The following is a 14,867-nucleotide window of genomic DNA, read 5'->3' on the forward strand; positions in this document are numbered from 1 at the left end:
CCTGATTTAAGAAGATGCATTATTCATTGAGTAATAATATAGATATAAAAAAAATTTATAACTCCTTTCTAAACAATTGTTATGAACTAATTAATAGTGTTATGTTGATTTATGGTAAAATGTCTCCTTATTATTGTAATTTGAATTAATTTTAAAATTAATATTTGGATTTTCGCATTTTTATAAACCTAATATTTAGTTTCTCACTCTCACAAATTTTATAGTCAAACTTTAAAAAATTTGTAATTAAGTTTAACTTTTGAAAAATGAATATCTTTTTTTAATTCACGCGTGGTATCAATTATTGATACCACGTTAGCCAATTAAAAATTGACATATGTTATATTAATGAAAATTTTTTCTCATCAGTCACTAATTATTATTTTACATTTCACATTTTATGAAAAATACTTTTACATTTTATAAAAAAAATTATGAGTATAGAATGTGAAAATAAATAGTGATTGATATATAAAATTTATTTATATTAATTTAATGTGATAATCTTTAAGATAAATTGACAAAAATATTTAATTACAAATATTTTAAAATTTACAAAAATAAAAAAAATTAGTTATTTGTTTTCTAAAAATGTGAAAATCCTTGCAAATAACCCTTCTAATCTTATTTGATTCTACCGTCGTGTTTGCCGTTTGGAGAGAGAGAACAGAACAGAAAAGTGACGCATTCTTGTCCATAGAGAATGCGAGGGCGTAAGCATGGAGGAGTTGCAGAGTGCGCTTAAAGAATGGGATCTAATCGTTTCTACTCTCCCAGAGAAAGGGCGGTGCCTTTTAACAACCAGAGATTTCTATCCAGGTCTCTCTCTCCCTCCCCCAAAGTTTCTTTATCTCTATCTTAGACAATTTGTAGCTTCCTTCGGCCGCATAAAAGCGAAGCTCCCGAGTTCGGAGACGTACTAAATTGAGTGTTCTTTTTAATAAAACAGTGAGGACATAACAAATGTTTGGTATATACTACCTTAACTAAACTAAGTTCAGCTTTATCATTTCAGGGGAAGTAATTATAAGCCAAGAGCCTTACGTCTGCGTTCCAAACAAGTCCTCAGGTGACCGGAGATGTGATGGATGCTTCACATCAAGTAACCTTAGGAAGTGCTCAGCTTGTCATGTTGTATGGTACTGTGGTAGCACATGCCAGGTATTTGTAATAATGTGGATATACCGTGCAGCTTCATGTCCAGTCAAATGTTGTTGTTTTCTCCTGTCATCTTTATAATCGGATAGCTTGTTTTAATCCGTGAAGATAGCCAATGGAGAAATTTTAAACTTCATAAAGAAATGGTAATTGGATACTCTCTGCTTTTTTTTTTTTTTTATATGTATATTTTTAAATTCTCCAAATATCATTGGGTTCACCTTCTTTGTGCTCGGTACGAGTAACAATTTGTTAAGATCCAAAAATGAAGATAAAATAGTTAAAAATTGGAGAGGTTTATTCCGTTAACATGATTCATATATTCTCTGAAAGTTGCATATAGAGCGAGTTCAGCATTTAGAAAATATAAGTAATTGGATTAAACGTATATACTTCCTGTCGTCCATTCATTGGCTTTATGCTTTGCGATTTTCAGAAGTTGGACTGGAAGTTGCATCGTCTTGAATGCCAAGCTCTGTCAAGGCTTGACATGGACAAGAGAAAATCTGTCACGCCTTCCATACGTCTGATGGTGAAACTCTACCTTCGGAGAAAACTGGAAAGTGAGAAGGTAAGAAATTAGTATTCTTTTTATTTTCAACTTCAATGTTATTATTAATTAGGTGGATAGTTATTAGACGTCATGTTTCTGTACAAGCTAACAACTTAAAAGCGAAGACTAATTTTTGTCAGTGATCATTGAAGCCAAAATATCTTACAGGAGGTCACTGCCTTTCTGGTTTGCATTCATTGAAGCTAAGATCTTATAGATGGTTGGAGTCTAAAATGGGCTAGGCTTGTTTAGATAAAACCTTGAGATTGGCTCAAGTTCGAGCTGCTAACCCATTGTTAAAAAAATTGTATTTTACCTGCCAACATTTAAACAATGGTGGCCAGAATCCCCCATCATTTCCCCCCAGTTTCCATCCATCCCCACCCCAAAAAAAAAAGTTTCAATATTCATATTTCACCCTCATCGTCTCTCTCTACTTCTCATTTACTCTGTCTTATCTTGTGATACTACTCACCTCTCTTGGGTGATAGAGATGGTTTAAAGGGGGATGGTTGTTGGGGCTTTAATTATGATAAAGATGGTGGCTAAAAATTTGGGGTTAATGAATGGCCTCTGGTTTTGATGATATGGGTATTGTACTCTGGTTTGTAATTTTCGTCTTGAATGAGAAAGACTGTGGAAGTCTTAGGCTTAGGTTTGATGGTTTTAGTATTTGAAGAGCTGTGGTGATTGGAGTTTTGAATCGAAGATGTTGGGTTTGAAGATACCGTGAAGAATGAAGACAATGTTTTCTATGTGGTGAAAGGTGGCAATTTGGGGAAGAATGGTGGTAGTGGGTGGCAGATTAGGGTAGGTTGCCTAGAAATTTGGGGAAGATCAATGAGACTGGGAGAGTAATGGGGGTGATGGTTGGAGCTAATGGATTTTATAAACCGCATTTTGGCTAACTAAAATGATCAAACCATTAGTGTCTAACATATAATTAACCCCAATCCACTTCTACAAAAACCTCCAATCTATTCTAATGGTTGGCAAGACTTTGAAATAGCTTTGTACTTATTTTTGTGTCAGAGATGGGGATGTTCTTCTTCATGATGGATTAAAAGGAGATCTAGAAGGGTTGGGTACCCCGTTTTCTCTATAAATCTCTCTGTACTTTGCTTGTGGTGCTGTCAACTAATATTATAAAAATTGTAGAAGGTGAATAACACTGGTTTCTGGAATTCCAAAAGACTTGGTTGTTAATTCTTTTTATCAAACTTCTTCAACACATTTGAATATCGTCTCCTAGTTAGTCCTTTTGAATTGAGTTTTTGCCTACTAAGAAGCTGAATGCAGAATACTTAATTACTCGAGCCATAAACTGTATAACTTGTTTTGCTGCTAGGTTATCCCTACTACCGCTACAAACAATTACAACTTGGTGGAGGCACTGGTGGCTCGTATCCATCCCTATTCTACTCTTTGCTTTTAGTGTGCTCCATTTATGGGTTATTTCAATTGTTATATTTCCCCAAATTGTTTCATTTAACTTCCATTTTTCTGAAGACATGTCTGACATTGATGAGAAGCAGTTGGTGCTGTATGCTCAGATGGCTAACCTTGTCAACTTGATACTTCAGTGGCCTGAGATCAACATGAAGCAGATAGCTGAAAACTTTTCCAAGGTCTTCTAAATAAATAGTTTTTTTTAACAGTATAAATAATTTGAGTTCATATCTTAATAATTATTTTGCAGTTGAAGTTTAACAATTTCATGCCCCCTCATGTCTTTCATACCATTTCCCCCTTTTAAGTAAGTATTTGGTAGTCCCTTGGACTTCTTTCTTAAGGCTACATTCTGATGGCTACCGTATTATTTGAACCTTGCTTTATCAACTGCCAAAGAGGAAAAAAAAAAAGAAGAAGAAGAAGAAGAAGAAGAAGAAGAAGAAGAAGAGAGGGGAATGTTAACTGTTATGGAAAAGTTGAGAGTTCTGAAAGCATAATGGAAGTATCCAAGTGTGCTGTGAGCTTGATGGGTACCTAGTCCATTCACTCATGCGAATAACATGGATTGTTTTAATTCATTGCTAGAAAACTTTTGTAATGAGTCATCTGCAAATTGCACTATCTGTTGTTATTTCCAAATATTTATCATGGGGGACCCAGTTTTTACATATCCCACTGCAACAAGATTTCTGAATAATATTCATCTCCATGGGGAAGACTGATTTTCTGGTACAATATAACTTTTATTTCTGATACTTATTCAATACAGTTTGCATGCAATGCACATACAATTTGTGATGGTGAACTAAGACCCTTGGGGACCGGATTGTACCCTGTCATTTCCATTGTTAACCATAGGTAACTACTTTCGTGCATTGATATTTTCTGACTTTCATCAGCTTTCTGTGAGTCTGCTAATGGTTATGGTACTGTAGCTGCTTGCCCAATTCTGTTTTAGTGTTTGAAGGAAGGTTGGCTGTTGTACGTGCTGTACAACATATACCCCAAGGAGCTGAGGTATATATGCTCTATAAAAGTTCTTGGTCTTTATGTTTAGCTAAATAAAAGTTTTGTTCAATATTTGACATGGAGGACTCAAATCTTTCTTTTAATACACTCTTCTACTGGATAACTTCCTAATTCTGTTTCTCTAGTTTTAACTTTCATAATTTTCTCAGCCTCTTAACTTTTTCTGGCTTGGTGTATCTGATGTATACTCCGTGTACTTTGATAGTACATTTTTTTTATTATTAGTAAGAGTTACGTTGTTTATCAAGAAAAGCATTAGACATGTTAAGAGATACTTTAGATTATAGGGGTAATAAACCCGGGTGTTGTTTGTTATCCATGTATAACTATTCAATCTCCAAAAAGGTCCATGCTCATAGTTGACACGAGCTTGAGCCAAGATTTAGTTTCCTTTCAATTTTTTTGTTCTATATTGTTCCTGGTTTTTTATGGATATACTGCTCGATTGAATCTAAGTACTGACTAATTTTTTTGTAACCTTTTACTTTGATCTGCTGTAAGCTTTCTCCAGTAGCCTGGACGCGTGCACACACAAATGTATGTGTAAATACGTATATCCATAAGTATTTTTTTGAAGAACCATACTTTCACTTAAAGATGAATCTGAAAGAACACCAAGAGGTACTTCTGGTGTAAATTGGTCCTGGCACCATGGTGGCAATCTTGGATTCAAGAATCCATTTAATGCATAGAAATTAACTCTCATATCAAATTGATATCAGGAAGATGTTGTGAAGTAGTGAAAATAGCAGTGAATGAACCATGACAAATTATATTTAGAACTATATGGCATACTATAGAATGAATTTGAACAGGATAAAGGGAGAAGCGTGCTTTGAGTGAAACAAAAATAGATTTGAGTTCCTTACTAAGTAACTTGTTATGCAGGAACAGTTTGTCATCAATTTGTGAAGGAGAAAGGGAGAAGCCTTTGAGTGGCAAAAAAAATACATTTGTGTTACTTGCAAAGTAATTTGTTATGCAGGAACAGTTTGCCATATCTTTTTCTGATGTAACATATAATTAGTTGTATAGGATAATTTTAAAACTGCACTTAATGAGAAAACCAATTTTTTTTTTATTAGTAATAAATTTTATTAGAAAAATAGGAAATATATGCATACAAACAGTAAACGGAGAATCCTTTGGAAAGAAAGTATATATAGAGGGATAGAACATTGGCACAACCTGAAGATAACTCATATGACAACTACACAAGTAACGATTTTAGCTTAAGAACTAATAACTCAATCCATAAAATGTACAGTAGTACATCTTTATCCATATGGTCCATGTTAGACAAAGGAGGGCTTACTTTCCATATAGAACTCTTTCTTTGCCTTACAAGGAGAACTTTCCAACTGAAGTGCAATTCAACTACTTTCTGAGGCATTACCCATAAAAATGCTCATATGCTTAACAACTTCATCCACAAAACCCACTCATGCCTTTTTGTTGGCCTTTTTTACTTTTGTGTCTTTACTCTCTCATAAGCCTTCATGATGGTGTCTATAATTCTTTGATGTTAATTCAATTGCTTTGGATGGTATGAAGTTATCTCATAACCTTTTCCTTCATGTCAAGTGAAATATGTTTGTTATGGTTCTATTTTGTAAGGTGTTGATTAGTTACATTGAAACTGCTGGAAGCACAATGACTCGGCAGAAGGCTTTGACAGAACAGTACCTTTTCACCTGTACTTGTCCCCGCTGCATAAAAGCGGTACCTGCTAACATTTTGTTCTTAGGATTTTCTTTTTATTTCTGAACTTACAGCATTATACTTTATATTGGAAAACCAGATCTACTGCTGGTTAATTGAGCTAATTTTGTATTGAAGGGTCAGTCTGATGATATCCAGGAAAGTGCGCTTCTAGAAGGTTATCGGTGCAAGGATGATCAATGCAATGGTTTCCTGCTCCGCAGTTCTGGTATGCGATTTTCTGCAATCAATGAATCAGATTATTATAAAAGAAAAGTTCAGCTTGTTGGCCAAAGTTCCTATTTTGGGTCTTTTGCTATTTGGATATGCAGATGGAGAAGGATTTATATGCCAACATTGTGGAGTTGTTAGGGACAAGGAAGAGATAAGAAAGATTGCGAGTGAAGTAAAATCAATGTTAGACACGGTTCTTATGTCTTCATCGGCTGGCAGTATCCTTCTCAGTTGTTTGCACTGGGACTTAGCATTTTCCAGAGGCAATTTGATAATTTAATTCTGCAATTAATCTTCTTCAATTTCTCTCCACCATCACGATATAAATTGTTCAGTCTTTTATTGAGGAAGAGTTTGTCTATGACTGAGTTTAGATCATCAGGAGACTTTTTGGATGTATCAGAAGATTGAGACTCTCCAAAGGAAATTGTCCCATCCTTTCTCAATCAGTTTGATGCAAACTCGTGAAAAGCTTTTAAAGGTAGCCTTTAAATTTTTCCTTGACTTTTAATTCTTCTCTTATTTTGAGCTATATGGAGCTCAATGTTACTGGCACATGTTTACTTGGTTAAGTTGTGCTGGTGCTTTGTTCAAATTTATGTGAGACCAGATCGTGTTTGTGTCTTTTAGGTACGAATAATGATTTCTTTATTGGCTGAAACTTTCTTTTAAGCTTGGGTAAACTGGCAATTAGACAGAGAGTGTTTTAGTGAAGAATTAAAACTAGAACTAAGAGGCGTTTTCCCTAATTTTGGTGGCAGCTTACTGGATTGAAGTATAAATAAAGGTTTGAGCTGTATCCCATTGAGTTGAATCTATATAGTACTCTGCCTGCCTTACGCAGTATTGCAAATAATTTCTTACTCATTTTTCTAGCAACAGAGTTTTACAAAAAAGAAAAAAAATCTAGGAACAGAGATTAGTATGTTCCCTGCACTCTAGTACTGAAGCTTGCTTTTTTCTTTTTGGATTATTTTCTTGTCACTTATGACTTCTAAATTTTGGCCACACTTCTTACTTGGTAATGCATTAAGTTCCAAAGCATAGACTTGCACCTCACCGTGATAACCTGATCTAAACTAGGTCCTTCCTCTTATTTATTTTATTTTTTGTTTTTATCCAAATGCACTTGAGCCCGATGATTGGAGAAGATTAAGGGTGTAAGATTGACTTAGGCCATGTTATGTTTGTGCAGTAGGCACCCAAGCCCAAGGATAGAAGCTCAACAATTAGCCAAGTTTCGGCCCCATAGGAATTTAGGGTTTTGGAAGCCCAAACTAGGGTTTGGGAATGAGTGAGAGGTGCCCCTTTGGACAAAAAGGCTCTTGAGTTTCCCTAAGCTATAATTATTATTATTGTTTGATAAGTAAACAAATTATATTGATCAAAGAATAGGCAAAGCCATGTACAGAGTTCTAAAAGAGAATACAAAAAGCAGCCCCTAGGCTAGGTATGCGCATTATAGAGAAGAAAATCATGTAGGTCCATGCCATTGAAATCAACAGCAAATGCCCATGTACATAGTGTTCTAAAAAATAAATCTTTAAGCTCTTCCAGAGATCTCTCCTTGTCTTCAAATGTTCGGTCATTGCGCTCTTGCCACAAACACCACATAATGCATATAGAGATCATCTTCCCTAAGCTATAATTATTAGGCTCCTAGGGAAAGGGAGTGTCATCTTTTCTAAGAAGCATCCGCCACTTGTCCCTCATGCATTGAAGCCTAAAGCTTCTAGAAGAAGCCAAGTGATGGAGGAGAGTCATAGGGTTTCGGCTCACCTAGGGCACACGCTAACTCCACCTTCCACCATGCCACTTGGCCAACATGCAACCTCACTCTACGGATTCCCTCAACCTCACTCTAATGGTTTGAAAACATATGCTTTCAGTTTGATTGATCGTTGGCATTTTCTTTATGTCGGGATATTTCTAAGTAAAGTTTGAGCAATTAAGGTATGATACCAATTTGAACAACCAAAATGCAGAGTTTGTTTGAGCAATTACATTGGGATATCCCGACGTAAAGAAAATGCCAACGATCAAGCAAGCTGAAAGCATATGTTTTCAAACCATTAGACTTTGGAAACAAACATTAAACCAAACATGGGTGGCGTGTACTTGGGTTTTATGCTCTTAACCCTAATCGGCTACGAGCTCCTCTTGTGACTTTTATAACTTATATACACACGGTTTGAAGAACACAAGTGTGTGGTGTGAGTGTATGATAAGGGTGGTTTCACCCGACAAAACCCTAATGGCCGAACATCTCCACTCTCTTTTTCCCATCTTGCCATCAATCTCGGGTTCTTTGGAAAAGGAACCCTAAGCAAACCATACCAATCGAAGTTAAGCACGGTTGCCTTCTTGTAGTCGAACCAAATACTTCATTGGTCCCTTGGGACTACACTACAAGGTCAAATCACACATTCTTCACTCTCTTAGGCCGAACCTCTTCAACTCAAACCCCTTACAAGAGTGTATGTATTCATGAGAAGGAAATGTGATAGAAACTTGAGAGTTCTTACCGTGCAATCCTTTCCCACAAGGTATTCTTGAATCTCCAATCCTTGCTTGTACAAAAATAGTGTTTGGTTGGAAGGAAAATAGTGTATGGGTTTTCTTCTAAGGTAGGCGAGATAGAGAGGAGAGGAGAGGGAAAAATCTGAAATGAAGCAAATGACTCTTGGTGTGCCTTCTGTGGGGGTAAGGGCGCGGGTCCATTAATGCCCTCCTTATATACCTCATTCAAATCCCACTTATTCTCTCTCCTATCATTACTTTTGATGTGGAAACTGAAGGGTTTTTTGTGCATGGGCGCCATGTGGTGTCTTGCATCTTGTTTTGTCTGAAAATCTCCTCTTCTTCTTCCCTCGTCATTGCTTCTCTTGGAAATGTTAAGAGACACCTCTTGCATGGATGACAAGTGGCGATTTCTTCTTCTTTTTTGTTTGATAAGTGGCGATATCTCATCCTAGCCGAAACCCTAAAACCTTCTTCCAACTCTTTTTGTGTCTAGATGCAATGAATCTAAGGTTGAGCAATACATGATTGCCAAATGGCATGAAGTGGGCATGTGGCTCTTACCATTCCCGATATCCTCCTTGTCTCTTTCATCAAAGATCCTTCTAGAAGCTATTTTGTGAGTGGGGTGTAGATCACATGGCCGAAACCCTAGAGATCTTCTAGAGGCTTTGTGTCCTACTTTGCATGCTTGTCAAGTGTCCAAATTCACTAAGATTTTCGGAATCCTAATCCCAAATCCGAAATTCCCCATGTGTCTCTTGCACTTCCTCATGATTCCATCTTCTAGAGATTCTAAGGTTCTTATGCAGGAATGTCATGTGGCAAAACATAGTGTGGGCGGCGTGTGTGTCCCTTGGATTTCTGAAATCCACTTCTCTTCTTCCCTTTATCCACTTTTAAGTCCAGACAATGAATCCGTAGCGTGAGGTTGCATGATGGCCAAGTGGCATGGTAGAAGGTGGAGTTGGCGTGTGCCCTAGGCGAGCTGAAACCCTATGACTCTCCTCCATTACTTGGCTTCTTCTAGAAGCTTTAGGGCTTCAATGCATCAGGGACAAGTGGCGGATGCTTCTTAGAAAAGATGACACTCCCTTTCCCTAGGAGCCTAATAATTATAGCTCAGGGAAACTCAAGAGCCTTCTTGTCCAAAGGGGCACCTCTCACTCATTCCCAAACCCTAGTTTGGGCTTCCAAAACCCTAAATTCCTATGGGGCCGAAACTTGGCTAAGTGTTGAGCTTCTATCCTTGGGCTTGGGCTCCTATTGCATAAACAAAACGTGGCCTAAGTCAATCTTACACCCTTAATCTTCTCCAATCATCGGGCTAAAGTCCATTTGGATAGAAACAAAAAATAAAATAAATAAGAGTAAGGACCTAGTTTAGACTGGGTTATCAGAGTGCCTCTAACTGGCAATTAAACCATAGTAAATCTGTTTTCATGGGACCGCTAAACTCCCTGTAATAAAACTAAATCTTACATTTTTTCAGATTTTGATGGAGCAGCAAGAATGGAGAGAAGCTCTGGCATACTGCAGATTGACCATTCCAGTGTATCAAAGTACATCATATTTCTATTTGGATATGCCAGGGGAGACATATTTAAGCTCCACTGGTATTCTGAATATTTTAGTTTGAGTTGGAGCTTCAGGGTTTAGAACTGAAATATTCTGCATGATATCCATCATATATTAGTCCTTGTTTCATATAATTTTTGACAAGTAAGATAAGATTTTATTAATGACTAAAAAAGGGTGAAACCCTAGAACACATTTTTTTTTTATGAGTCCTAGTACACATGAAGTATACAAGAGATCACCTTATTTCGTAATTCATCATGGAAGTGTGTTTGAATTCAAGAAATGCATGTAGCAGAAGTGCTGCAGAAATAGCAAAGCATTTTGTAAGACAAAGAAGTCTGGAATTACTTGGAAATAGAAATTTGTAGATGGAGAAGGTTTCATGCATGTGTTGATATTTGTTCACCTACCATGAGATGAGATAGCAATATGGAATAAAAAAGAAGTATTTGATGTACACCAGAGGTCCAGAAGTTTTGGAGACATTGATGAAGTTTTTTTATATACACCTACAAAATGGAAGAAACTCTAGACACGTAGAATACTTCTCAAGATTTCATGATCTCTATTAAAGTTACCTGAAATTTTCGTAAAGATTAATGGTGAGAAAAAACGTTCTGAATAGATCTCTAAAAACATGAATTATGCTTTGATCAAGGATTTCACCCACATTGAGAATACTCGCAGGAAGGCTGATTTCTTAATCATTTATCACCTGTTTATAACAATACTCCAACCTGGTGAGTTTAATTGCCTTTTCTGATGGCTTTAATTTCTTACTGGAACAGGCCTTCCAAGATCATGTTTCCATGCCTCTGGCAGTTTCAATCCAATTTTTGAGATTGCTCTCTTCAAACTTTAGTTTATCACACTGAACTCTTGTAATAATGTATAATAGAAGTCTAGAACCTCGAAGTTCTTTAGATTTCTTTTTTAAATTGCTAAGATTTCTGTCAACTCCAGCACAGTGCTTTTGCATCACTTGTTTTTTCACGTATGAAAAATAAATAAATAGCACTAATTACATCTGTTTTGAAATTGTTCTTCATCTTTATTTAAATCAACAAATAGAGTACTTAATGTGTGTTTGGACTACCCCATTCATGTCGCAAAATTCTGCTGATTCTTACTTTTTCTTTTTTTTTTGGTATAAGTTATGTTGTTACTGCTGATATCCTGAATTTACTTGCTGTTTCATTGCAGGAGTTTACCCGGGATTTCATCCCTTGCTTGGACTGCAATATTATACCTGTGGGAAGCTTGAATGGTTAGAATCTTTGCCTAGCTTTTAATTGTATATTTTCAAGATGCTGTAATTGATTCCTCACAACACCTAATCTTCTATGTAACAAAGATAAAAGTTGTGTTTGTTTATCCAGAGTTTTTTTCTCAGTATTCAGAACTTACAACACAAAATAGCTGACATTATTGCCATATGGAATAAGCATGAGAGTGAAACTGCATGACCTCTTGATATTTAACTGCTAGTAATTCTAATATAATGTCATGGAAATGTATTTGTATACTCCGTTTAATGTTGAGGTGCTAGGGTGTAGGACATGTACAATCCATGGAAAACCTTCAGTTGAAGAATCTTCTTGGAACTATAATAGAATCTTACGGGTTCCATTGGTTGCTATATGGGACCTCAGTTGAAGAATTTCTCATTGTGGTTGCAAAGCAAGCATGTTCAGTTCCATGACTTCACAATTAGACACATGGTTCCGGGAATTGCATATATTTGTGATGGTTTAGTTGACACAATATCCACATGTTTGACAAATTTCTTTTCACTTCAGACTATTATAAACTATCTGAAATCTGAACTGGAGAAACTCTATTTGATGTATATAACGTTTATGCTCTGACACAATGCATCTGATGCTGCCTCTAGTTTTGCAAAGTAATTTATTCCACACACTGCATATCTTTTATTGCTCTTCCTTCCTCCCTCTGGCCCTCCCTTTATATTTATAATCTTGACTTGTTCAGTGAGTATGACTAACAAGCCATTAGGAACACCTCTGCTACCAGTGGTCCAGTGATAGGAAGCAGCAAATGTTCTTGTTATGCTAGTCTTGTTTGCTGCTAGTTGATAAACAATATAACATCCTAATAGGACCTTCCACCTATTTTTTCCTGGTAAAGAATCTTATTCATTTTACTTTGAACTTTTAATATCACAGGTTTCTGGGCAACACGGACAGTGCTATAGAATCACTGACCAGGGCAGTGGATATCCTGAAAATTACTCATGGGACAAATACGCCTTTCATCAAGGACCTCTTGCTGAAGTTGGAGGAAGCACGTGCTGAGGCTTCTTACAAGCTTTCATCTAAAGATGAGTAACAAGGTCTTCCTTACACGAGCTTGAGGCATTCCTAAGAAATACATGAGCTTGGGGTGGTTAATAGCTCCGTCGAGATTCAGTCACCGCAACAATTTTCACATTGGATTCACTCCGGTACAATTCATCTCCTATAAATCTTTTATTAGTACCCTCGCAACCTCGCCCATTGGTGTTGTTCCTCTGTAATATTCCTGCTCTTCATCAGCATTCAAAATTTTGGCAATAATCAGATGTGCTAAATTGTTAAATGGATACCCCTAAGAAAACCATTTGGGCTTATACTTTACTGTGTGGACGATAAAGAAATGCCACAAAAAATAGGACTTATGGAACAATCTTGACAGTAGATCTTAACCGAGGGTGTAAGTTGCCAAAACTTGGTAGTTTAGGATGTAAGTTGTCAATGTTGATAATTTATGATGTATATTGTAAAAGCGGTGGTATCTTGGGGGGGCATTTTGATAATGTTTTGTTTGACTATTTTTTTTTTTTTCTTTCCGTAGTCTTCCAATTATTGATTGCTTACATTTGGATAGTGAGGTATTCTGTAAATAGTGGTGAAAAAATAATAAAAAAGTAATGATAAAATATTAAATAGTAATGAAAAGTAAGTAAAAAATAATAATAATAAAATAATAAATAGTAGTGCTGAGTACCCAAGCTAGGCCAAGCTGCCAAATTTTGCTGAATGATGAGGAGAATTTATCTTGCAATTATTTTCATGTGTTGTAGGAAAAAGAGCCATAGTCTTTTACTTGTCATGTTACTTAAATTCCTTCCATTTCTAGAAATCTCAAGGCACGCACTCATTGCAACTAAGCTATTATTAAGATTGTTAAGTTTTAACACGATCTATGAAATTGACACGAAATTTGAAACGAAATAAGGTTGAATAATCTTAATTGTTTAATTAAATAGGTTGAACTCGATTTGACATGACATAATATGATATGATACGATGCATATTCATCAAGATAAATTGTCAACTATTATAATTACCTACCGAATATCGAACAAGGCTATAAAAGATAGAATATGAAATATATTAAAATCCTAGGAGAGTAGTATAGTGCTATGCACGTTAGACCGAAGCCATGTTACAAATGTTATCGCCGTAGAAAGACACATTTTTAAGAAACCGGAGCAACTCGTCCTAACCAAATGAGTAATAGACGCCATTTTATATCCTTTTTCATTGTTCTTTCTTAAGCTTTGGAGGAGAGTGATACACTTCTATACAATACCGATGAAATGACACCCCCATATACTCATTTGTTTGTAGAGTTATGTGCATTGCCATTTCTCTTTCCCAGGAATATATTATGAGTAATAATACAACAGCCACAGCTGGGAGCTCCTGTTAGTGTATTTTATATATTTTTTTTCTCTTTTTTTTACATATATTTTTTTAACATTTTTAAATATTTTAAAAAATAAAAAAATTACAATATTATTAAAAAATATTTTCTTAATCACGAGGTAAAAAAAAATGCATTTTTCATATATTATATGGGCTGACACCCCCATATACTAGCCACATATAAAGGCCTTTTCATCACATCCAAGCTTAAGGTGGTCAATCTCTATGTCATTTACACTTGCAGTCCTAAACGATATCAAACAACGGTTTCCATTTAAGTTTGAGACTTTCAAGTTCTGACTTTTGTTTTTCCCTCTCCCCTTTCTCACTCTGAACACAAAATAATAACCATCTCTCATTTGTGCTGATATGAGTATAGGGGAGGAGCTCCTCTCTCCCCCTCATCTCCCTTCCTTTTTCCCCTCTCAAAGTTTAAAAGCCATTTTTATTAAGCTTTTCTTTTTCTTTTTGTTTCTTCCAATACAGGGAAGATGACTGATCTATCATCTTCTCGATATCTCCACAAAATTCCTAGGTTAGATAAACCACACATCATTTTAACATGCGTGTAAGCCTCATGCGTCTCCCAAAGTGGAGTGGGGTGGAGTTCATGCACTTGCCCATTTTCAAGCCTTCTAATGCTACACATGTCACTCTATAAGCTTTCTGGCCTTGAATCTTTAAGATCTAACTATCTATGTCCCACTACAGCTAGCGTGTGAGTCTCTGATATCGACAAATCTTCAAACTATTTGTATTCACTCATCTTACTACTTTCTCCAAAGACTAGAGTCAACGTATTCTATCTCTAGAGATAACTTGAAAGTTAATGATCTATTACTGCTTGCAAACCACTATCACACCCTCGTCGTGACCATCATGCAATTTCTACCCACCATATCCATCAAAGCCCTGGGTATGAGTAATGA

The 14,867-nt window shown here is 36.1% G+C and overlaps 1 protein-coding gene across 5 annotated transcripts; it reads left to right on the top strand.

The window, feature by feature from the left end:
- The first annotated feature begins 643 nt into the window (after positions 1 to 643).
- Positions 644 to 13,043, top strand: LOC108986398 (histone-lysine N-methyltransferase ASHR1). Of its 5 annotated transcripts, none has more exons than XM_018959010.2 (15): positions 644 to 819; positions 1,016 to 1,161; positions 1,595 to 1,729; positions 3,060 to 3,114; positions 3,221 to 3,339; positions 3,933 to 4,021; positions 4,099 to 4,180; positions 4,694 to 4,729; positions 5,810 to 5,914; positions 6,032 to 6,122; positions 6,226 to 6,345; positions 6,502 to 6,608; positions 10,140 to 10,263; positions 11,432 to 11,495; positions 12,415 to 13,043. In XM_018959010.2, the coding sequence occupies exons 1-15, from the start codon at positions 720 to 722 to the stop codon at positions 12,575 to 12,577; spliced, it is 1,536 nt and encodes a 511-aa protein (XP_018814555.2). In that variant the 5' UTR covers positions 644 to 719; the 3' UTR covers positions 12,578 to 13,043. The 5 variants fall into 5 exon arrangements, with proteins under 5 accessions (XP_018814555.2, XP_035542678.1, XP_018814556.2 ...); XM_035686785.1 differs by having other exon boundaries at positions 6,038 to 6,122; XM_018959011.2 differs by lacking the exon at positions 4,694 to 4,729.
- The last annotated feature ends 1,824 nt before the right edge of the window (positions 13,044 to 14,867 follow it).

Source organism: Juglans regia, chromosome 16, assembly GCF_001411555.2.
Source record: "Juglans regia cultivar Chandler chromosome 16, Walnut 2.0, whole genome shotgun sequence".
Taxonomy (NCBI): Eukaryota; Viridiplantae; Streptophyta; class Magnoliopsida; order Fagales; family Juglandaceae; genus Juglans; species Juglans regia.

What these genes read in the sequence shown, in the direction of transcription:
- LOC108986398 (XM_018959010.2), top strand. Translation starts at nt 720, where the DNA reads ATGGAGGAGTTGCAGAGTGCGCTTAAAGAATGGGATCTAATCGTTTCT. An exon ending in AACCAGAGATTTCTATCCAG is followed by an intron (nt 820 to 1,015) that starts GTCTCTCTCTCC and finishes TTATCATTTCAG; the next exon opens with GGGAAGTAATTATAAGCCAA. An exon ending in ACCTGTGGGAAGCTTGAATG is followed by an intron (nt 11,496 to 12,414) that starts GTTAGAATCTTT and finishes TTAATATCACAG; the next exon opens with GTTTCTGGGCAACACGGACA.